The following is a 24,003-nucleotide window of genomic DNA, read 5'->3' as shown; positions in this document are numbered from 1 at the left end:
TACAGGAACATCTGTGCCGAGTATAACCTGGAAGTCCCGAGGTCAAAATGGGAGATGCCTCCAAGGGTGGTGGAGAATGACCGAGCTAAGATCCTGTGGGACTTCCAGATACAGACGGACAAAATGGTGGTGGCTAACCAACCGGACATAGTGGTGGTAGACAAACAGAAGAAGATGGCCGTAGTGACCGATGTAGCGGTTCCTAATGACAGCAATATAAGGAAGAAGGAACACGAGAAGCTGGAGAAATACCAAGGGCTCAGAGAAGAGCTCGAGAGGATGTGGACGGTGAAGGTGACGGTGGTCCCCGTGGTAATCGGAGCACTAGGTGCAGTGACTCCGAAGCTAGGCGAGTGGCTCCAGCAGATCCCGGGAACAACATCGGAGATCTCTGTCCAGAAGAGCGCAGTCCTGGGAACAGCTAAGATACTGCGCAGGACCCTCAAGCTCCCAGGCCTCTGGTAGAGGACCCGAGCTTGAAGGATAAACCGCCCGCAGGGGCGTGCTGGGTGTTTATATATATATATATATATATATATATATAAAATCTTTTTTCTTATCTTTGTGTCCTGTAAATGCTGCAATGAAACAGCCATGTTGCATTCTGAAGCTGTGGCTGGATTCAAAAAAAAAAAAAAAAAGCAAGACAGGAAGTGAACAGTTGTCAGGCTGAGCGGATACATCAGAATTTTCTATATATGTAGCTCACTTCTGCTCTGTGAGTGACTCGTGTGAGGTGGAAAAAAAGTCTGTGCATTTTGTATAATTTTCATAAGCTTTATTATTTGTTTGAAGTGAACTGAATAATAAATTGAAATTGTACATAAGAACATTCATGGTAAGGTGTAATATGACATGATGAACAACAGATTGCTTCCACTTTCACTAGTATATAATAAAGTTATATACAATTAAATATCCTGTGCACTGAAGTCAGGGTTGATCTTTTTTTTTTGTTTGTTTTTACCCCCAGGGTTCATCTGTCATGGTGGCCTAGAAATATTGATTCACAAAGTACTACTGGTGACACTGCTGATGACTTGTGACTCTTCTTATGCATCCACTTATTATTTTACCACTGTGCTTTTCTTTCAGTCTTTTCCTCTTGTGACACTGCTGGGTGGTATAAGGCACATCTGTCAGTGAAGCTCCTGGAAGTCAGTGAGAAACCACAGGATGTTTTTTTTTTACTCTGCAAATTTAATTTGTTAGTGTCTAGTGTATTTTACTAATAGATATGGAAGTGGTGGATAAAAATTTTTATCGTGTAGTTTTGTAACTTTTTAAAGCATGTTGCTGTGTCTTTGTACTCTGCACTTGTATCCTGAACTCTCATTTAACAATACAAACTAAAGTCTATTGAAGTCTGTTTACTTCTTTTCATGTAAATGAACTTTGTCACAAATGAAATTTCTCAGTTTGTGATATTGATTCTCATTAATGTGTTATATGTACACAGTTCACAGCAAAATTTCCCATCAGCAGTTAACCGTATTAGTTGACCTGCTGGTATGTATGAGGTGGGACGTGGTTTGCGGTGCAGTGCAGGGAAGGCAGACGCACCCACTCTGCATCCGCAATCACACCCACTGGCTACAAGAAGGGGAATCAGGGTTGTGTTTGGGTTGGTGTTGTGGTGTGATGCATCTGCAGCTGAGAGCTGAGAGCTGCAGCTGAACTAATAAAGATGGCCCAAATCCTTGATCTGTGGACTCGTCGTGTCTCATTCACACCACAATGTATTTAAATAATAGCTAGCAACCCAATCACTAGTCTCAATGTTTGTCATGCTTGCACATTATTAACAATGTTAGCAAACAAGCTAATACAATACTTAATAAACAGAGATTTGTTTGTGACTCTTCTAACTGTAACTACTACTATTGGAAATATTACTATTTTAAAAAAAATAGCTAGGTTAACTGCACATAAACTGTCATTAGCCTTCAGCTTGGTTGGCTAGCTACAGCTGCAGGGAAAACTCATCCATCCAATCTCTTCTATTTATCCAATTCAGGGTTGTGGAGTGGCTGAAGCCCATCTTAACTGCCATAAGACAAGAAGCAGGGTACAGCCTGGACAGGTCACCAGTTTATCACAGGGCTAGCACAGTGACTCAGACAACTATTTGCACCTATATTCACACCTATATCCAATTTAGACTCACCAATTAACCTAACAACACTAACAAGCTATTGAAAAGATGGGAAAACCCCCTTTTTTTAAATACTTTTTTAATACTTTTCATGCCATAATATTTGACAGACTTACAGTGTCATGACCAGAGCTTTGGTAAAAAGATGGACTGACTGAATTTGAGGGGTATGGCATTCTATAATGAAAATGACTGGTCAAATCCTGAAAGACATAACAAAGGGTGATTGGTTTTTATAATTCATGGTGGTGGACGACCATATAATTGTGGTTGAATTTTGGTCGTAATAAGGAAAGTTATCGGCTCTAATGTGGATTTACTTCTTTTGCTGTCACCCATGGGCATGCTCACTGTTGTACAGGAAATCGGATGTGTACAAAATAACCAGGAATGGAGATAAGACCGTCCCCTTTGGTCCCCCAGTGTTACTAAACATCATATCACTCTTAATGTGCCAGTAGGTTGAAGTAAACCTAACAGTCTTCATTTTTGTTGAAACTGCATTCACCACTGTTTGGAGATTAATATTACATTTCTGCAACAACTTTTAAACCAAATTTCAATATGTTTACAAATATGCCATCCCATTTTTTCTGAATCTCTTTTGAAAACAGTATATCAGAATATGAAAAATTTTGTACTAGTCATGTTCTGCAGGTGTGTGGCTTTTGAATGAGAAGAGATTAAGGGCTTTGGAATATGAGATCATTGGATGTATTTTACGTGAAAACAATCAAACACGATCTCCACATTGGTCCATACAGATGTCTGGTTTGCTCACTGTGTAAAAAATTTCATGTTGGTTGCAATATATTGTTGTTGCAGTCAGGGGGAAAAAGACAGAGACAGATAAACACCCAGTGTCTTTCACTCGTGGTTTCTCTTATCATTAAAAGTAAATAACAAGGTAGACTAGTAATCCAAATCAAAAATTGCCACAATATTTTTCTGTTATCTGACCTATCAGGTTGATAAAATTCATGCAAAATCAAATGCAGTCTGTACAAGCTGTGTGCAGCCACTATTGGGGTCATCCTAGGAAGAAGCTAAGAATTACAATAAATATGTGACTTTTTAATTTGCAAATTTTGTTCCCTACAAATTATTATTGTTGTTGTTGTTAGGAGGTGTATAAATATAAAATGGAAAAGATACATGAGTACAAATCAGTAAATATACAATTTTAAAGAAAGATAATACATTTATTTATACAGCACCTTTCAAAAAATGTTACAACACAGCACAACTGAAACATTAAAAATGAATGTATAAAAAAAGTCATGTTTAACATTTTACAAAATGTACAGTCAACACAGTTGGGATAAACATATACTGCCTTTGATAGGTCATTAGAGTCCCACACATTTGGTCTGGCAAATTTCTGAAGTCTGCTAAAAAGTGAGCCCACATTTTTAGTGTTGTTGAAGGCATGCAGGACATGAAACCATGTCTTTATTATATGCAGCTGAGCACGACATAATATAAAGAGATATCATAAACCTTCCAATCCAGTTTTTTTTCCTGTATAATCTTTCTTTCCTTTCATCTAAAATTTTCTTCTTTTCTTTGTTTACAAAGGTAAATTGATCCCAACTGATCCAGAGAGAAACCAGGATGGAGTGGTTCAGTGAAAGCTGTGTGTATGGTGTAGAGATGAGTAACTGTGTCAGCAGAGACTTTAAAGAAGGACAAAATACCTGCCGGCCAGTCCAGATACATTCCTATGGTACACCTCAGTGGTGTACTTTTCAAAAGTGTTAAGTTATTGTTATGACTAAAAACACCACCATTCATCCAGCACCAAGACTTTTCATTTTTTCCAAAAGAAAATTCAGAGGAAGAGTCTCCCACCCGGTCAATGCTTTTATATGCCACTCCAACATCAGCCCGTAAACACTCAACCTCCCAGTAATGGCGACTTGTCAGACCTTCTTCACAGAGAACCTGATCAAGATCAAATCTGTCTGGATGATCAGGATATGGTTGCTTCTCTTGAACACATTCTGCCATTTTTTTCTCCTTGGTTAAAATAATATTCACACCTGCTGTGTTGGGATCAAGTGTTAGGTCACAGGCATCTGCAATCAAAACAGTAGAAAAACGTTAACTGTTTGTGCCGTTCTTGATCTCAGATAATGTTGCTATGAAACTTAAACCAAAAGTGGTTTAGTTATTATTTACAGGTGCCACCAAATAACTGCATGTACATTGTGTCTGTAAACAAAATACACACAACACACTTTGATTTAAGATTAAATGTTGCTCCGTTGCTCAGTCAATGTGGACTCCATCTTAGTGTATTGTGCATCAGCATTTCTAATTTGTTTATGACTTTAAACCAACTAATCATTTATCTTTTGAGGTATAAAATAAAATTTAAAGCCAGCAAATTCAGTGTTTTTGTCTGCTATTTATGTTCTCTATCAGGACACCTTGTTGATAATTCTCATTGAGTAGTAAACACTAATAAATCCAACTGATTTTTCTTCTTTTTCAAACCCCCCGCCCCCCGATTTAAAACAAATTTTTATATTTCAAAATATAGATTACAACCTGCACACAAATCACATCACATGCAGTGTTTCTTGAACATATTTTTCTTACACTGTCTCAGTAGCTTCAGATCGACCCAACATTCTTCATTGTGGTCCACACTAATGGGAAAAATAAACAAAAGCACTGTTGTTTACGAAGAACAATAATAGATCTTGCAATATTAAAATGACTGAAAAACTGATAATAAATTAAGCATAAAGCATTCTTTTTAAGACAGGATTTTTTTCCATACTTGACATTTTCCAGACTGCAGCATGTATCTCTCTTTTTTTTATTTAGCAGCTTGACTATTTCTTGATTGAGGTTATTAAAGCTGAGGTCCAGATCTTTGAGGCTGCAGTAGTTCGAGTCAAGAGCTGAGACCAACGAGGAGCCTCCACGTTGTGTCACTTTACAAAATGACAGCCTACAGAAATCAAACAGTGGGTGTGGTAGATGATCTTATCAAGACCAGTTTTAATGTGTGCATTTATACCTCACAAACTAAATTCATACGTAATCATATGATTATTTCAGAGATTAAAACAAAAAAAATCATCCATTGAAAGTAACAAAGGGACTTGGTGGTGGTTATATATAAATATCTCAAGCATATTAAATGTACAAATTATTGCAAGGCATTGTAACTGCATGATAACAGACCATCTCTTAAACTGTCTGAAAAACGTTGAATTCAGTAAGACTTTTGTTATACTGCAGGAGGCTCCATGTACACTGGAGAAAATAATTATTTGATACCTTGCTGAATTGATGTTTTGTCAAGTTTTGAAGTTTTTACAAAGAAATGAACAGTCTCCAATTTTATGGTAGTTTCATTTTAATGGAATTAGTTTTATTTTCTGTAGGATTAAAGCTACTCTGTGATATTAATGTGATTATTATTTTCTTCTTTAGCCACTCTTGTTTCCATGGCAGTATGTTTTGGGTCATTGTTCCGCTGGACGACTGATTCGCGAACCATATTCAGTGTTCTAGCTGAGAGACGGAGGTTCTTGTCCAAGCTTGGAATGGAATAAACTGAATCTGTGGATAGGTGCGCTTTATACAGATAATAAGTTGAGGTCAGGAGTATCTGTAATTGGCTGATTGATTGACTGTAATCTGCTAATTTGTGGGAGCCAGAATTCTGGTTAGGCAGTAGTGGATCAAAAAGTTCTTTTATTCCATGACATGCAAATGAATTTATAACTTTTATGAAACATCTTTTCTTCTGGATTTTTGATTGATATTCTGTCTCTTTCAGTAAAAATGGGACTACCATAAAATCTGGAGACTGTTCATTTGTTTGTAAATGAGCAAACTTACAAATTGAGCAGGAGATCGATTATTTACTTCCCTTATGGGAGATTTATTGTGATAACATCATGTGAACTGACCTTAGTGTTTTTAATCCACACTGTGGGTTTGTCAGTGCATTACACAGTGCTATCACCCCTGAATCCAGCAGGTCATTATAACTCATGTCCAGGTGTTTCAGGTGGGAAGCTCTGAAGCTGAGCAAAGAAGCCAGTGTCTCACAGCCTTTCTCGGTGAGTTTGTTGTGACTGAGACTGAATGAAAAAATGCAGGAAATTTTTTTTTAGCTTAATAATATAGGAAATTGCACATTTGAAAAATATTAAAAACTAATTATTTTATAACATATATAAGCAATATACCATATAAAATGCAAAAGCCCAAAACAAAAATTAATATCCGTTTCTTTTCATCTAGCAAAAATAATAAAAGTTTTGTGCAAGCTGAAATAAAATAGTATAATAGAATTAACCAAGTGTAAGGTCTTTGTTTGAAACCATGTTTGAAGATGGCCAGTTAGAATACCATAATAGCTGTCAAATGTGTGCTTACATCAAGATGGCACTGGAGTGACGGCAGCCTTTCCAAGTAGCTCTACAACACCGCACCTTTTTCTTAACTTTAACTTTTTTTTAGACTAGGTTTTCAAACTTTATTTCACCTTCCTCTAGTTACTCTACTTATACCTCTTAGATATAGCGATACAAGATGGATAATGCACTTTTTTAAACTTCTGGAACCAGCTCCTTCATCTATTCGAGAGCGGAGCTGCTGGCACTAAGAACAAAGGGACAGACCGGCATGCGACACAACATCCCGGCTGAGATAAAGAGGAGCTACAGAGGCTGCAAAGCTGGAGCGAGGAGAGCGGATCACCGGAGGCGATTCAAACCATCAATCCCGACAGTGATAATGGGCAACGTGAACTCGTTACAGAATAAGATTGATGAACTGTGCGCGCTGAACAACCACAGACTATACCGTGAGTGCAGCTTGTTTATCTTCACGGAGATGTGGCTAACCGAGCTAACGCCGCAGGCTAACGTAGACCTATGCGGTTTCACATCCGTGAGAGCCGATAGGGACACGCAGGCCAGCGGAAAAAGCAGAGGTGGGGGACTCATTGTCTACGTTAACAACAGATACTGTAACCCTGGACACGTCTCTGTTAAAGTTTCGGTATGCCGTCCGGACCTGGAGCTGCTAGCTGTTAGCTTGCGGCCATATTATCTACCTCGGGAGTTCAGTCATGTGATCTGTGTGTGTGTGTTTACATCCCTCCGAGGGCTGACTCAACAGCTGCCTGTGAGAAAATACACACAGTCACAGCAAGACTTCAGACACAAAACCCCGAGGCTTTCATTATTATATCTGGAGACTTTAATCATGCCACACTGGATTCTACTCTGGCTGCTTTTCACCAGTTTGTGAATTGTCCCACAAGGAGCAACAGGACAATTGACCTACTGTATGCCAATGTGAGAGATGCATACAGAGCCACCCCCCTCCCCCCACTAGGGAAGTCAGACCACAACCTGGTTTACCTACAGCCACAATACACACCCCTCGTCCAAAGGCAGCCGGTCACAACGCGCTCCATCCGGAGATGGACCCCAGAAAAGGAGGATGCTCTGAGAGACTGCTATGACACCACAGACTGGGATGTGCTTCTGAGCCCACATGGTGAGGACATAGAGGGGGCGACACACTGTCTTACAGACTATCTCAACTTTTGTGTGGACACAGTCGCCCCTGCTAAGACGGTACAGTGTTATCCTAATAACAAATCGTGGGTAACACAGGAAGTCAAAGCTGTCCTCAACATGAAGAAGGCGGCTTTCAGGAGCAAAGTGAAGGAGGAGATGAAAGCAGCACAGCAGGAGGTGAAACGCTGCCTGAGGGAAGCAAAGGACACCTACAGGAGGAAGGTGGAGCAGAAGTTGGAGAGGAACAATATGAGGGAGGTCTGGAATGGTGTGAAAACCATCACAGGCCACAACACCAAGAAAAGCACAGTGGGGGGGACTGTGGAGAAGGCAAACGAACTCAACAACTTCTTCAACAGGTTTGACCAGCCCACAACCCCCCCACCCTCACCCTCACCTTTACTACAGAGTCCTCTCCCCACTCTCCTACCTCCCTCGCTTCCCCCCCTTCCTGACACTATGACACCCCCCTCCTCCAATCCCTCTCTCAGCAGCAAGACATCTCCCCCCCCCCCTCCTCCCAAACATCTCCCAGTGTCACAGTGGATCAGGTCAGGAGACAACTGAGGAAGCTTCGCCCCAGAAAGGCAGCAGGCCCAGACAAGGTGTGTCCTAGGATGCTAAAGGCATGTGCTGCTGAACTTGGGGAGCCGCTACAACGAGTCTTCAACCTCAGCCTGCGACTGGGGAGAGTGCCCGCCCTCTGGAAGACATCCTGCATCATCCCAGTCCCCAAAAGGAACCGGCCCAATGAGCTGAATGACTTCCGACCGGTGGCACTGACGTCACATCTTATGAAGACTCTAGAGCGGCTCTTCCTCAACCTCCTCCGACCACAGGTACAACATGCCCAGGACCCACTACAGTTTGCATACAAGGCGGATGTCGGCGTGGAGGATGCCATCCTGTACCTCCTGCATAGAGCCCACTCACACCTGGATGGGGGAAAAGGCACGGTCAGGATCCTGTTTCTTGACTTTTCCAGTGCCTTTAATACCATCCAGCCCTGTATGCTTCAGGAAAAACTGAACAGGATGGAGGTGGACCCCTGCCTGGTGGCTTGGCTCTCCGACTACCTCACAGACAGACCGCAGTACATCAGGCTGAAGGACATCACGTCTGACACTGTGGTCAGCATCACAGGAGCACCACAGGGAACTGTGCTGTCCCCTCTTCTCTTCACCCTGTACACCTCTGATTTCTGCTACAACTCTGAATTATGCCACATTCATAAGTTTGCAGATGACACAGCCATCATGGGGTGTATCTGGGATGATCAGGAAGAGGAGTACAGAAGTCTGGTGAGGAACTTTGTCGCATGGAGTCACACAAACCACCTGCAACTCAACACCTCAAAGACTAAGGAACTGGTTGTGGACTTCGGGAGGTCCAGAGAAGGTCCACTGCCGGTTCAGATAGAGGGGGAGGAGGTGGAGGTGGTCAACAAGTACAAGTACCTCGGGCTGTGGGTGGACAATAAACTGGACTGGTCATGCAACACAGAGCACCTGTATAAAAAAGCCCAAAGCCGACTGTACTTCCTCAGGAGGCTGAGGTCTTTTAACATCTGCAGGAAGCTCCTGAGGATGTTTTACCAGTCAGTGGTTGCTGGAGTACTTTTCTATGCTGTGGTGTGCTGGGGGAGCAGCACAGCAAAGAAGGACTCATCCAGGCTGGAGAAACTGATCAGGAAGGCTAGCTCTGTGGTCGGCATGAAGCTGGACACTCTGGTGACAGTGGCAGAGAAAAGGACACTAAAGAAACTGCTGGACATTATGGACAATGCTGGGCATCCTCTGCACACGGCCATTAACAACCAGAAGAGTCTGTTCAGTGACAGGTTGCTTCTCCCCAAGACAAGAACTAACAGACTTAAGAACTCCTATATCCCACATGCCATCAAACTGTTTAACTCCTCTCTGGAGGGGAGAGGGAGGGGAGACAGGAGGACAAAGGAGGGGGGACCAACTAAGCTGTAGTGCCTCTTCACTTCACTGTGCAATACCTTTTGTGTAATACTTTTGTTAATAATCAATGGTGCAATAGACCTCAATACTTTAAATGTGCAATTCACTTGTATTTTTGATTTTATTCCTATTTATTCTATTTATCCCCTTCGTATATTTTATTTATATATGTCTCTGTATTTATATATGTGTGTGTGTGTGTGTGTGTGTGTATATATATAATATTCTGTAACTCTGTAACTTCTGTCAGTGCTGTGCTTTTTGGAAACTGAATTTCCCAGAGGAACCCACCCGAGGGATTAATAAAGTTTTATCTTATCTTATCTCTTAAAAGAAATCAAATAGCACTCTCTCCCTGCTGACTGCTAAAATAAACTTGAGGTGGGAGGTTTCTCTTCTCTGTAAAGCTCTAAAATGTAACAGAATTATTTTAGTTTGTACTTAAAAGTTGTTGTTGTTGTTTTAATGCAGTGTTGTACCTTAATGCCTCCAATCTACAGTTTGTGTTCTTCAGCCCATCAGAGAGGCTCTCCATTTCTGAGTCTTTTAAATCAGTGTAGCTTAGTTCCAGTTCTTTCAGGTAACTGGTGCTGGATGTGAATGCCGTTACTAACTTCTCACAGATTTCTGCAATCCTACAATTTCGGTTCAACCTTTTGATACAAAGGATAAAACAGCATTAGATTAGATAGATATCCATAGATACAGTAAATCACCCACTTTTACAAAAATTGGCTGTTACTCTTATGCAATGAGACCAATGAAGGCTGTTAGTTGAAGCAGAAAAAAGTCTTGGAAGAAATGGGTAGTCTATTCAAGACAATTTTACACTGTAGAGAAGAATTTGACTCAACTGTTAATATGGTTTAAAAAAAGCCCATGTACAGCCCAAAATGCCTGTTATAATTCATTGTCCCTGCCAGTAACATAATAAGGTCATCTGTGCTGTGTAACTGTTGATTGACCCACATCTCTACAAGTCCTGTGTTGTTTTACATCATAGACTGTATGCTCTAACAAGTGATTCATTCAGTTAATTACAGTCAAGGCAGACTTTTTGACACAGAAGTCTGGCTGCTCCTATGTACTTGCCATTAGCCGCAAAGCCAACAAGTAACAACCGTAGTATTTCTTTTTAAGTCCACTCTGTGTTAAAGTGTTGTAGCAGGATGTCACAGGATGATGAATACAGTTACACAAGTTAAAATAAGTTGTGGTTTCTTTTTGGTCAGCTCACTCAGTACAATACATGAGTGTGTTCTTACAGGACTAAGCTGATGTAAACACTACAAAGAAGAACAATGAAATCTGGGCATGCATGAAAGGCTCAACCTCTCCCAAAGTGTATCTGGCAAATTGTTTCCTCGCAAAGTGGGAGCATCCCCTTTGCTCTCCTTATCATTCATGTTGTTTTTGGACCTAGACAATATGGAGCAAGTAGAGCTAGCTAACATTAATCCTATGGATGAAACATTGACTTTTCAGCTACAAACCCGATGTGCTCAGTAAGCAATTCTAGTTGGCACGTCTGGAGGACCACCAATTTTTTCCCCTGGATGTCTATTCCAGCGGTAAAACCCACAGAAAATTCATGGCCAAAATAGTAGTAGTAGTAGAGTCACCTGTGGTTCTTCAAAGTCACTAAAATCAGCTTTGTGTAGATTAGTTCCACCATATCTACATGTCTAAATGCACTAAGTTGCCGGGTGATTGGCTGATTAGATATGAAGCCAAACAAAGGTCAAAGGTTTCTTGTTTTCCACTCTTTAAATCATTTCAGGTTGTCATTTGGCTGTAATAGGATAGGCTCATTACTCATTCATGAAATCTTTGATGCAAAAACCACCGCACAAAAGAATATAGTGTAAAACAATGGTTATTCAGTGAGTCCTGCATCAGTTTTGCCAGTGCAAAATCATATGCATTCTTTGTATTGACCAAACATGGAAAGGGCATTTTTTTGTTGTTAGTGGGCTTACCCACACACAGTCATGAAAGGTTATTGCCTAGACATCCAAGCAGGACTGAAAGCCAGTAATGGTATAAATAACTTCTGATCAAAGCCGTGTCATCTCAGGCTATAATGCTAAGTCCCAGATAAGGAATAACATCTGAATAACATCTAACACTGACCTGAGGTTCTCCAGGTTAGTGCAGCCCAGTCCGGTGGAGAGCACAGAGAGTAATGAGTCTCTCAGTATGTTGTCACTCAACTCCAGTTCTTTTAAATTTGAGATGATTGATTTGATGGCTGAAGCTAGATTTTCACTCTGTGTTTCTGAAAGCCCGTGACCAGAAAGACTGCAAATATAAAGGATAATAGGTGAAAAGTGACTGATGAACACAGTCATGGGAAAAAAGTTTTCACACAGTTCTATAAAAACAAAATACTCAATAGCTTTTAGAACTACATTAAACAGCAATAATTCAAAGTAATTTTTTTGTAATGTTAAGTAATGAGTTCATCAAATCATTGTGGAGGAATTTTGGCCCACTCTTCTTTACATTATTACTTTTGTACATTTGTACATTAAGCACAAGGCTCCACACACGAGCCTTGTGCTTTGCGCTGGGAAGAGGGGGGAGGGGCGGTAGTTACACTCGCAGTAGCACAGGAACAGAGCAGGAGGGAGAGAAAGAGAGCCAGGGACAACAACATCACATTAGAAAGGTATAGTGATCATCCACAACTATTTTCAGTTGCAGATGATAAAGGATTCAGAAAGTTTATTCATGCAGGCCGAAATGACAGAGATGTGCATCTTCTTTTTGTTTTCATATTTTAATTTATATTTAATTGTGCTGTGGTCCTTTTTGTTGCTTCACTTTAAATTTATTTAAAAAGGAAAAAGCTGAAAATTTAAATAGTTAAAAGTTGAAATGTGAATAGTTGGTTTTTGTATTATATGATTTATTTATTACATTTTATGTGGAGTGAATAAATAAAAGTATATTTACCGTGGCCCCTAGAGACAAAGCACACACGAACTCCAAAACACGTGCAAACTCCGAAGCACATACAAACTCCAAAACACATAAAAACTACAAAACACATAAAAACTCCAAAACACGTAAAAACTCCAAAAAACGTACAAACTCCGAAGCACGTACAAAACCCCAGAAGTGCTCCAGGATGTTAGGCGCAGTGTTGAGGTTTTGTTACCTAGTGGCTACACAAGCCAGGAAGTACCAACGACTGGATTTGGTGTGTGGTAGTAACAGGTAAATGAACATTTTTTTAAATTATTTGAATATATATGCGTGCTTGTGTATTAATACACAAACCATACACATATGCTTTCAATTGTGTAATTCAAGTGATCTAGGTAGCTCAGTTAACGCTAGAAATGTGTTTTGGAATTTGTACGTGCTTTTTGGAGTTTGTACATGTTTTGTCTCTAGGGGCCAGCGCATATATTTATATATAAATATTAATTAATAATTAATAATAAATTAATAAATATTAATAATAAATTAATTAAAGTAACAAAACAACCTGAAGAGCCAGTTCAGAGCCGAAAGAGCCGGCTCTTTTTAGTGAGCCGAGCCGAAAGAGCCGGTTCTCTAAAAAGAGACGGAAATCCCATCACTACTGTTCATGTGCTACTGTGAGTGTAACTACCGCCCCTCCCCCCTCTGCTCAGTGCAAGCACAAGGCTGGCGTGCGGAGTGAAGCAAAAAAAAGTGCGAGAGAGAGGGTGAGAGAGAGAAAACAAAAACCACGGCTCGCGACGTTCACTTCAAAGAGCCATTTCTTTCGCGACAGACACATCACTACTGCTTATCAGTTCCACTTGCACAGAATAGATAAGAGAATCGATAAAAAATTGAATCGGTAAGTGATGTCGATAATGAAATTGGAACTTCTTAATTCTTATCTATTCCCATCCCTATATGCAATGCCTGCAAAAAAAAAAATCACAAAATTATTATGAAATCAGTTTCATTCAAATAAATGATAACAAAACATAACGAAAAATAATACTCTTACTAACCTAAGAGTTTTCAGTTTACACTGGCAATTCCCCAGTCCATCAATCAATATCTCTGCACCTTCGTCATTTCTGCTGTAAAATGTATTATTGACCAGGTGCAGTTCAGTCAGCACAGAACGTGGCATACGAAGAGCTGAAACGATAGTTTTATATTCCCAAACAGAAAGATCCAAGCCTGAAATTCTGAAGAGATGGGAAAAAAAGATGGTTCTTCAGTATCTGATAATGTTTTAGAAGCATGCAAATGATTTACTTGACTGAAATCACTGCAATAGGAGTAATAGCACCCATAACACTTCACAGCATGACCTGAATAGGTTGGGCTTTTTCATTCTTTTTTTCTTTTCTTAGGTGTTTAATGTCACAGTGTGAGATTAATCAGTTAACAGGCAGAGTGCATGGATTCAAAGGTCTGGTCTGGCAGATATGACACACTTGAGAGGTACATTAGGTTTAGTCCTACAGGCTGTATTTATTTATTTCATGTCCTCATATAGCTCTGATTGGTAGGTCAGTACTTTAACTTGGTCTGCTCATGCCTTGTACTAGTTTTTCTTCAGCTCCCAGAGCTCTAGCAACAGGTATTACGTCAGCTGGAGCCAGTGGCTCACACTGATAGGGCTTCTGTACTTGTGGAGCTTATACTGGAGTCTGTACTGTGGTGGGAGTCAGTCATTTGTTTACATTAGCAAGCTTCATTCCTTTGCTAGCTAGTGTTGCAAAACATTGCTGCTGTGAAGCCTCAAACACTCTATAGTAAAATGGGATGGTAATCTTGCGATGGAAAAACTCAATTGTTACTGAGCGACTGCACTGAATTCTTTGGGGTTTGCAAACTATTACAAGTAGCTGGAGCAACCAACTAGTTATCCAGTAAATTCAACCTCCCAGCAATGTGTTTCCAAACAATCACAGTCTGACTTTGACCAACTGCAGTCATTTTTAGACAGACAAGCTAAAGTTTGTAAATGTAAGAAGATGCATCAAAAAAGTTAGCGTGCACCAATGAGTGCAACTCTTCTGCTTCACTATTATCTCTCGAAGTGAAGATTTTAACTCCTACGAAGGTGAATTACTGAGATTTGAGGTGAGCAATTTCCTGTAATTTGTGCTGAATTTAAAATGAAATGTGTGTCTTGTGTTTTTTGGAATGAGAGGGTGAAATGTTATCAGTACAATTGCGTAACTGGATGGCTCAAAGCTGTGAGCACAGTGCTAAAACTCAGGATGTGTTCTGTAACTCTTTATCTGAGTGCTTAGAGCCCGTGCCCACATATTCCTACAGTACAATAGTACTGGTGTTTTATTGAAACAAAGCCAAACTCAATATGGAGGATAAGAGTAAAGGAAGGAGAGATTCATGTCACAAGACATGTACAAGGTACCCATTTCTGCGTGTCTTTTCTCAGCAGTGCGTACACACAGTGGTTTCCATGTTTCTTTATAACACATTGATGTTGTTAATGATACCACAGGTCTGTCAAAAAGCAGCTCTTGATGGGGCTGTGTTAGTGTGCTAGACTAATGTGTTTAATGTTATAGTGTGCAATATTGACTTCAAGTACTTATGGTTGTACATAGGCACATTTACACATATGGAACTGTAGCAGCATCTTCATTAACACATATCTGTTGTTGTAACACATGTGTTCTTGTAAAAGTCTGTTGTTACTCACAGACTTCAGGTTCGTGTAATAAAATGGATTTTAACAAAACATATCTCTTCTGAATAAATCCTGCGCTCCACCGGAGTCTCAGTCCTCAGAACCATACAGCAGCAATTTCAGGAGAAGAATTTACCCTTACATCGAAACATTATAATTCTTCTTCAGTCTCCTTTCATTTATTTTATTATATTTATTTTAAATTTACTGCTTTATTGTATTATAGTTGTTAGGACGTTACTTAGTCCCTTACATTAAAGCTTACTGATAAGCTTGCTTATCAAGTTGACTGTTCATAGGAGCACAAGAGGAGGAACAAAGCACTGCCCAAATATTGCAGTGCTCTCAAGTTGCTGAACTTAATAACATTCTTGTATAAAGAACCAACTTACCTTGCTTTCCTGCAGTTCCTCACAGCTGGAAGAAGTCTAAAGATACCTTTTCCTGATGGTCTGTATTTCTTGAGATTGAATTCATCCAGAGGTGTGTTTGACATCAGAATCAAGTCAGCCAGAGCTGAACACTCAACAGGAGAGAGCGGTGATTCAGGAAAACAATTTGGTTTCAGATACTTTCGTACTGAATCATGTAGGGAATTGTCTTTCAACTCAGTCAGGCAGTGGACAAGGTTTAGACATCTTTCAGCTGAGCAATCCAATAAATCTATATCTAAAAGACTTGACCGAATTTGCTCAATATTCGTTGAGTGTTCTTCAGTCTGTTGAATCAGACCTTGAAGCAGGTCTTGTGTTGATTGTAGAGACAAGCCAATAAGGAACCTGAGGAACATGTCCAGTTCTCCAGTCGTTCTAAGAGCCGAATTAGCTATTGTAATTTCAATCAGTTCATTCAAAGGTAGATCCACTGGAACTGTTTCCAAGATAGACTTGAGCTCTTCATCAGACCCTTTTAGCATGAAATCCTTGAGACTTTCAGAATCAATTTTTTTATTTACAAAACTGTGATATACAAAGAGAGCAGCAAAATACTCTTGAACTGTGAGATGCACAAAGCAGTAAAGTTTCTTTGTTAGGAACACACTCTCTTCTTTGAATATTGCTGTACACAACCCACAGTAAACTCCAGCTTTCGTTATATCTATGTCATACTTCTTCAGATCTCCAGCAGTGAATATGATCCGGCCTTTTTCCAGTTGTTCAAAAGCCAACCTGCCTAATTTCAAAATGAACTCTTCATTTGACTTAAAGATCTCTGCTGTATCAGGCTCTTCCTGCTCTTCCTGGTCGCCATATTTTTCATTAGCTATCATCATCTGAATAAGAAGGAAGTGTGTGTACATCCCAGTAAGAGTTGTGGGTATTTTTTGGTTTTCATCTTTGGTGTTTCTCATTTTACGCATCAAATACTCAAAAACATCTACAGCAATCCAACAGAAGATAGGTATGTGACACATAATGTACAGGCTCCGTGACATTGTTATGTGTTCAATTATTTTTTCAGCGACTGCTTTGTCCTCAACTCTCTTTCTGAAGTACTCTATTTTTTGTGGATCATCAAATCCTCTGACCTCGGTCCACTGGTCGACATAATTAATAGGGATGCGTCGAACTGCTCCTGGTCTTGAGGTAATCCAAACAAGTGCAGAGGGAAGAAGATGTTTCCTGATAAGGTTGGTCACCAGAGTGTCCACTGAGGACACCTTCGTAGCATCATCCAGTATTGTGGTCGTTTTGAATTTCAGCTGAAGTTGACTTTCATCGAGACCATCAAAGATGAACAAAACTTCACGATCAGCCAAAGCTTTCGCAACTGCTATGGTTTTAAGTTCTGGATGGAATGTTTTCACAAGGTTCTCAAAGCTAATCTGATCATCTTGGACCAAATTTAGCTCCCTAAATGGAAACATAAGGATGAAGTCCAAGTCCTGATTGGCTTTTCCATCTGCCCAGTCAAGGATGAACTTCTTCACAGAGACAGTTTTTCCAATGCCAGCGACCCCCTTTGTCATCACAGTCCTAATGGCTTTCACTTCTTTGTCATCTTTCTCATGTTTAAAGATGTCATTACAGTTGATTCTAGTACACTCAACAGTTTGATTTCTCGCTTTATCTTCAATCTCCCAGATCTCATGTTGTTTATTGACATGTTCACTCTCTCCTTGTATAATGTGAAGCTCTGTGTAAATTTTATCCAATGATTTTTCATCCTTACGAGACTTCCCAGTGCCTTCCAACTCCCATTGACACTTCTGCCTCAGATATTCTTTGTTCTTTTTGATGACCTCCTTGATGACATCTTCTGCTGTAGGTAAAGAGGAAAACCACCAATTTCAAAATAAAGCATGTGTTTTCTATTGTCTTCTATTGTCTAAATAAAATGTGGATATGCGATTTAAAAACCATTGCATTTTGTGTTTATTTGCAGTTTACGCAAATTTGTAACATTATATTAATTGTATTTAATAATTGTACAGTGCACCCGAAAAGTATTCACAGCAGTTCACGTGTTCCACATTTCGTCCTATTCCAAAATAGATAATTTTTTTTACTTTAAAAAAATTCTACACAGAGAAGGATACATAAAGTGAAAACTGTTTGGTTCACATTCACATGAATGTATTAGAAATTTGGAAAAAAAAAATATTGTTTTTTAAGGTGAAAAATGACTTTAATCCATTTTGGATTAAGACTGTAACATGACAAAATGTCAAATGCTGTAAATGCTTTCCCTATGCACTGTATACATAGTTACCAAACAACTGAAACATACTTTCACATGCCTGTGGCTCAATTTCTTTGAGGATTTTGTAGAAGGCAAATTTGACTTCTCTAGTAGTCAGTGAATTGTAGAGCTCCCTCATCTGATCCTGGCTAGTCCCAGCAGCTTTGATTTTGTTGTATATCTCCGGATGGATCATACCCCGCTGTCTCAATTCATCAGCTATAGCCATCACCAAAGTGACGCTTTGAATGAGCTTAGTGCGGTTCTTGTCCACCAAGGCTGCATCTATGAAAAGGTTAAAAAAAAAAGTAAGACATGTTGTTTAGAACTTTAGAAGACAAAGAATGAAAGCATGTGCATTTTATGATCAGAGTTAATCATAAAATTATAATTATTAACTTACCTTTCATTTCTGTTACTGCTGAAGCAGACAGACAAGGACTAGAAAAAGGCAAAACTGCTTTAGCGATACATGGTTTATAAATCTACGCTAATAATTTATTTCATCTTTTACCTTAGAAATACTGATTGTATATTTACTTATAAGAAGATAATAAAGGTCTCACCTGAGGGCACTGAGTTCAGCAGTATCATTGCTGTTCTCACTGCAGTCATTTTCCCCAGAAGTTTCTTGAGCATGTGTGCATGCAGGCTCCTCCCTTCTTTCCTTCACTGTGTTTCCCCCCCTCTGCTGTCCAACAGGGAGGAGTGAACTTTCTTCACTCTTCTCAGCAGTGGAAATGTTGTCTTGCTCACAACTGTTTTCTTTCGTTTTTGCACAGCAATGTGCAGACCATAGGCTCCCCATGATGTTATTTCTTCACAGTCAGCTCAGTGACTCTGTCATTTGCATCTAAATATGAGTATTATTACATAGAAGTTCTGTTGTATTGCTACTGTCTTGAGAACAGCCAGACTTTCTTTTCCCTTTTCACCTAATGCAGAATTTATCATAGATATTTCAGTTTAACTAGAAACATTTATTTTGCTATATTCTTAATCGTCACTATGTAAAATATCTGACCGAACTACTCGCTGTTCAAAATATGTTTATTTTTTCTTACCTTTGTGTCTGATTTCCAGTAGCTGCTGCAGTAAAGCAAAGATGTATGTTGCTGGATCCAAACGATAGCAAGACAGGAAGTGAACCGTTGGCAGGATGGGCGGAAATTGAATTCTCTCTCTCTCTCTCTCTCTCTCACTGTTTGTGAATACTGCAACAACAACAAAAAAGTACTGAAAACGCTTTTTGATGGTTAGTGCTTTATGCTATTACACCATTACACTACAGATGCTCTGAAAATGATTTTTTATTAATCAACTGATACATTTCAAAATGCTTAACTTTGTACAGACATGACAAGAATAACACCAAGGCTGTTCTTTTTAGGAGGTTAGACTGTTAATTAGTAACTTGTTACGGTAAAGTGAAAGTATTTAGGACAGACTAGCGCCTGCTCTTTTTTTAGATAAATTTTATCAAAACTCTTTAACTTTTGTACACAGAGAGGAAATGTGCAGCTAAGTAAAAGCATTTAAACCATTTTCACAGCTGCTTATCTAAGGTTTGCACAATATCAGTGTAGCTGTACCTCTTGCAAATCTTCTGTACATATACAAAAAAAAACAAACTCATTCACAAAGTTTTTGCAACTTCCTAATGCAAAGTGCCAAATACTTACTTCGTATAAGTGTAGTCTCTCATTTTCAGCTGTTCAAGAAGAATCTTAGTCAGTTTAGCAATAAAACCAAATGTTATCCAAGACAGACTACTTTATAGACTGCAATAAACGTTTATTATGACTTAGCTTTTTGTTAAAGAGAAGCAGTTTGTAGTGGGCGGGTAAATAATTGCATAACACGTGCTGTGGTGTTACTACTTTTAAATGGAGTGTAACTCTTTAATCCTGAAACCTGGGGAAAATGAATAATGTTTCAATGTTTGACACACGTAATGTGTAAAAGACACAGACGATCTGCTGACTTGGTAACTGCAAAGCGCCAAAGCTCCTCTGGCATTAAAATCAGCACAAAAACCATCCACCTGGAGCATCCATGGCCGAGCAGCTCCCGAAGGTGTCCCAGTGCTTTTGTCCCTCAAGTGTGGGTATTCGGCGACAGTCTGCAAATGCAACACCGAAGAGAGAGAGACTACACAAATATTTGAAAACCTTGGTAACCAACATCCCTTGAGTTTGCTTTTGCTGTAGCAGAACTAGAGGAAAAATTCAATTGTCCAAGCTTCACACTCATGCAGAGGTCTCATTTTGTTGATACTGTAAGTTTTTGGTTGGGCAAAAAGAAAAAGAGCCTTACGTTTTTTGGTTTGTTTGTTTTTTCGAGCTTTGTTTTTAATCGGGAAAGAAACATTGAATCCTTTCACGCTTAGTCTGCCATCACAGAAATCACTTCACACAAACCTGTGTATATTTGCATTTATTGAAAGTTTTCCTGAAACTCACTTCTTGAACACACCTTTGTGATGTGTGCAGCTTTAGAGTAATCCAATTCCAAAGTATTCATGAAAGAAACCAAAGTACTAGTCATTGTCAAGAGATGTATTCTAAGACACTTCTTCAGCTGAGAATCAGAGAGGAGAAAGACACAGTTTTACTTGTATACAAGGGCAGCACAGAGTACTCGAACTGAGACTGAGGGCTCTGATACTCGCCCTGAGAGACTACCCTGGTCTTTATTTATAGATCAGTGGGCGTTTGTTCCTTACATTGGAATGCGGAAGTGTATATGTGTGTGTGTCAGAGTGTGACCCCATAAACAACTTCCCTTAACCTGCTGGTCTGAAAAATCCAACAGTTCATCTATATGTAAAAAAGGCACTTAGACTAAAACGGACATAGCTACGTTAATCCTACCGTAAAACAATAAGACAAGGTACGACCTTTCCCATGCTCCTAGGATCTGGGGGTGAACGCCAGAACACCCTGGAATGTACACCAAGTTGTTACAGACCTCCTAGGATGAGACATTCTTTCAGTATGCCACCAACTATATACTTCTAAACGCAAATGATTACATGCAGTATTCTACCATATGCAAACTTATATCATTAAAAGATTATACTGACTACTAAGTACAATTTTCCATTGACAGTCAAAGAATAAAACCCCACAAAGAGCACAATAAAGTTTTATTAACAACAATAATAATAACAATAATAATAATGCAACATTGTTTTGGAGATGTATATTAGAGGTAAACTGTACTATATTTTGAAGTAATGCACTAATTGAATCATGGTGACCTTAACAGTGATATGCAACACTGTCCTTAACAATCTGAAAGCAGACAAAGAAAGAAGAGCTTGAAACAAAAGTTCACCGTTTTCCATCTGAACCGAAAATACTGATGAAAGGCACAAGTTACAAAGTGCAGCTTCTTTAGCTTTATGTGATCATTAAGGTTTATGGTACTTAAAAACTATGTGAGCAAAACACTGGCCCTGAAACAACATCAGCACAAGGACTGTCCATGCTGTCCAGCACAAACTCAAGAGTGAGCAGCTGGAAATTTAAATAGGCGGCTTCATGTCCTCTTCCCAACTACTCGGGTATGACTGAAGTAGCGACTGCACTATAAGGTCCATACCGGCCAAATACATCTTTACCCACCACAGCCGCACACACCCTGTGACCAGGCTTATACTTTCTGACCAGCACACACATGGGCAAATTCAAGGCCTTCACCTCACCGAGGATATTCCAGTCTGGGAAAGCGCCACTGCCCTTAACCTTTTCCATAGTTAGGAAGATCCTGCAACAGGGACAAAGAACAGAAAAAAACAATATCATCAGTGAGTAACTTAAAGTCAAGATTACTAGTAAAGCCTAAGAACTCACTGACTGCTTCCATCAGGTGGTTACAAAAACTGGCAGCAGCGTCACAGTGAGATCCTCATGAGGACCTTTTGTTTTTCATATTGGTCGTAGGGCTGAGAAACTACACGCTCGACACACAGTGATGAGTTCAACACTGCTTCTTACGTGTAACTGTCCATGGGTGGAGCAGATGGGTCTTCCTCCAGCACTTTCCAGAGGATAGAGAGGCCGCTGGGGTTTCTGATGAGGGCCAGATTTACTTCAAGTTTCTGAGGGATGCTATACGAGGCCGCTTCCATGTTCAGGACGGAGGGGAAGGGTCTAGAAGGAAGAGGAGGTAACGAGAGTCCGTTCTGAGGAAGGAAGGAAACTTAAGTGAGTGGGTGTGATGTACCTCAAAGAGTGGAATGAACCAAATGTATTTTCAGCATGGGTGTATTACCTGCTCCGAGTCAGTGTGACTGGGACTCCTCGTGGCGACAGAAGAGACACATTCTGTTTTCACCTTTCGATGCTTCGGCTCTTCAAACTCTTCTTCACTGTTTTCTTTTTCTTGCTTAGCTGTGTACTCATGCTGGTTTTACACATGCCAAAATGGAAGATGTCAGTAATGATTTAAAAAAAAAATGAAAAGACATTTAAAAGAACTATTTTTTGCTTGCTCAAATAGCCTCCACACATTCATTTGTGGCAAAATAAATAAAAGAGCGCATAGTAAAGCATCCCACCTTAAGCTGAAAAGGCCGTTGAGGAGTCAGAACTGGAGGCAGCCGCTCCTCATTTGAATCAGTCGTGGCAGCTGTCATAATTTAATACAGATTATTTAAAATGTGAAGGAGGAGAAGGGAAGAAACAGGAGGAAGTAGGAAAAGGGGGATTTTTGTTATAAAAATTAAAAATGGTTGACTTTTCTTCATTACCTTCATGCGTCCTCTTTACTCCTCTTCTCGTGGTTTCCTGGGCAGAAAGAAAGCCACTAAATTAGAGGTGAAATTATTACGACAATAATAATAATAAATAATAATAATTATAATAACGAGTAAGTAAAGCTTATTTATATAGCATGTTACAAAAATCAAAGTGCTTTAAAATATAAAGTATTAATATTGACCTCAAATTAAAATTATGCAAAATTAAATTTATGTATTGTTATTATTATCATCATCATCATCATCATTATTATTATTATTATTATACACTACCAGTCAAAAGTTTGGACACACCTTCTCATTGTACAGCTTTTATTTTTACTACTTTCTACATTGTAGATACAAACTAAAGACATTAAAATATATATATAGCAAGATATCTGGAATTATTTAGCAAAGAAAAATGGATAAATAATAAGTTTTATATTTTAGATTCCTTTGATTTGTTGTCAGCGCTGCAAACCCTTGGCCTTCTCTCAATGAGCTTCCTGATGTAGTCACCTAAAATGGTTTTCACTTGACAGGTGTGTCAGGGTTCATTTGTGGAATTTCTTGCCTTCTTAATGGGGTTGTGCAGAAGTCAGGTTGGTACACAGCTGACTATTTCACAACTGTTAAAATGTATATTAGGGCAAGAACCAATAGGCTAAGAAACGAGAAATGAGAGTTTGGGATCTGAAGCGGAGTTTGCACCCAGATTACTACGGTAGACGTACTGCTCCGACAATCCATCAAGTGGTGCAGCTTACCAAAGTTATACTAAAACATTTTTTGACCAATTTTTGAGCGCTGTGTACCACATAAAATCGGTTCGAGGTCAATAAGCATAACCAGGAATTCATAAATAGGCACACTGTCGATGTTTGAGAAAATTATAGGATTTTAAGTGTGCCTTATAGTGCTGAAAATACCGTATATATTAAACACCTCTCAAAGGTCAGAAAGATAAAACCCCAACTATCTGACTGAAGAGCTCTCTTTAGAAAAAAAAAAAGACCTCCAACAGATTCAGGATAAGGGAGGAGGCGGGTATCTGCTATCACCAGTTGGGAGGGAAAGAGATATATGCTGACAAAGATGCCAACATGCAGTCTACTTGAATTACATGCTCTGTGTCTCTATCAATGTCTCTCGTCTTGTCATGAAAGATACCGTCTACTTTCACTCTTTGACCCTTTGGATTCTCAAACTGCATCAACTCCTCAACTCAGAGACCA

General features: G+C 39.4%; 2 protein-coding genes across 4 annotated transcripts in view; both read right to left on the bottom strand.

Moving 5' to 3' along the window:
- Positions 1-3,336: 3,336 nt before the first annotated feature.
- LOC147332280 (NACHT, LRR and PYD domains-containing protein 3-like) lies at positions 3,337-21,030 on the bottom strand. 2 transcript variants are annotated; one of them, XM_086288757.1, is made up of 13 exons: positions 19,704-21,030; positions 19,086-19,235; positions 18,588-18,956; positions 18,425-18,462; positions 18,070-18,306; positions 15,732-17,601; positions 13,676-13,858; positions 11,814-11,981; positions 10,160-10,333; positions 6,088-6,261; positions 4,944-5,117; positions 4,760-4,809; positions 3,337-4,233 (listed from the first exon to the last, which is right to left on the bottom strand). In XM_086288757.1, exons 3-13 carry the CDS (start codon positions 18,827-18,829, stop codon positions 3,698-3,700), a joined length of 3,846 nt encoding a protein of 1,281 aa, XP_086144883.1. In that variant the 5' UTR covers positions 18,830-18,956; positions 19,086-19,235; positions 19,704-21,030; the 3' UTR covers positions 3,337-3,697. The 2 variants fall into 2 exon arrangements, with proteins under 2 accessions (XP_086144883.1, XP_086144884.1); XM_086288758.1 differs by having other exon boundaries at positions 18,588-18,874; positions 19,086-21,030.
- A 120-nt stretch (positions 21,031-21,150) lies between these two features.
- The window catches only part of atf7ip2 (activating transcription factor 7 interacting protein 2), a 29,150-nt gene continuing 26,297 nt past the window's right edge, over positions 21,151-24,003 (bottom strand). For both annotated transcript variants that reach the window (XM_086288759.1, XM_086288760.1), the window contains exons 10-14: positions 22,778-22,814; positions 22,586-22,656; positions 22,300-22,431; positions 22,023-22,210; positions 21,151-21,792 (exon numbers count right to left, since the gene is read on the bottom strand). In XM_086288759.1, coding sequence (XP_086144885.1) covers positions 21,582-21,792; positions 22,023-22,210; positions 22,300-22,431; positions 22,586-22,656; positions 22,778-22,814 — 639 coding nt within the window. In that variant the 3' untranslated portion in view covers positions 21,151-21,581. The remainder of the gene's footprint in view (positions 21,793-22,022; positions 22,211-22,299; positions 22,432-22,585; positions 22,657-22,777; positions 22,815-24,003) is intronic.

Source organism: Aulonocara sp. 'chitande type north' Nkhata Bay, linkage group LG4 (genome assembly GCF_057382095.1).
Source record: "Aulonocara sp. 'chitande type north' Nkhata Bay isolate Kocher_YH1m ecotype deep benthic linkage group LG4, A_spYH_male_GT1.1, whole genome shotgun sequence".
Classification (NCBI taxonomy): Eukaryota; Metazoa; Chordata; class Actinopteri; order Cichliformes; family Cichlidae; genus Aulonocara; species Aulonocara sp. 'chitande type north' Nkhata Bay.
Note: the sequence above shows the minus strand (reverse complement) of the source record. Positions and strands in the feature narration are given on the sequence as shown.

What these genes read in the sequence shown, in the direction of transcription:
- LOC147332280 (XM_086288758.1), bottom strand. Translation starts at nt 18,829, where the DNA reads ATGGGGAGCCTATGGTCTGCACATTGCTGTGCAAAAACGAAAGAAAAC. An exon ending in GCTGAACTCAGTGCCCTCAG is followed by an intron (nt 18,463 to 18,587) that starts GTGAGACCTTTA and finishes GCCTTTTTCTAG; the next exon opens with TCCTTGTCTGTCTGCTTCAG. An exon ending in ACTAACCTGGAGAACCTCAG is followed by an intron (nt 10,334 to 11,813) that starts GTCAGTGTTAGA and finishes TTGTATCAAAAG; the next exon opens with GTTGAACCGAAATTGTAGGA.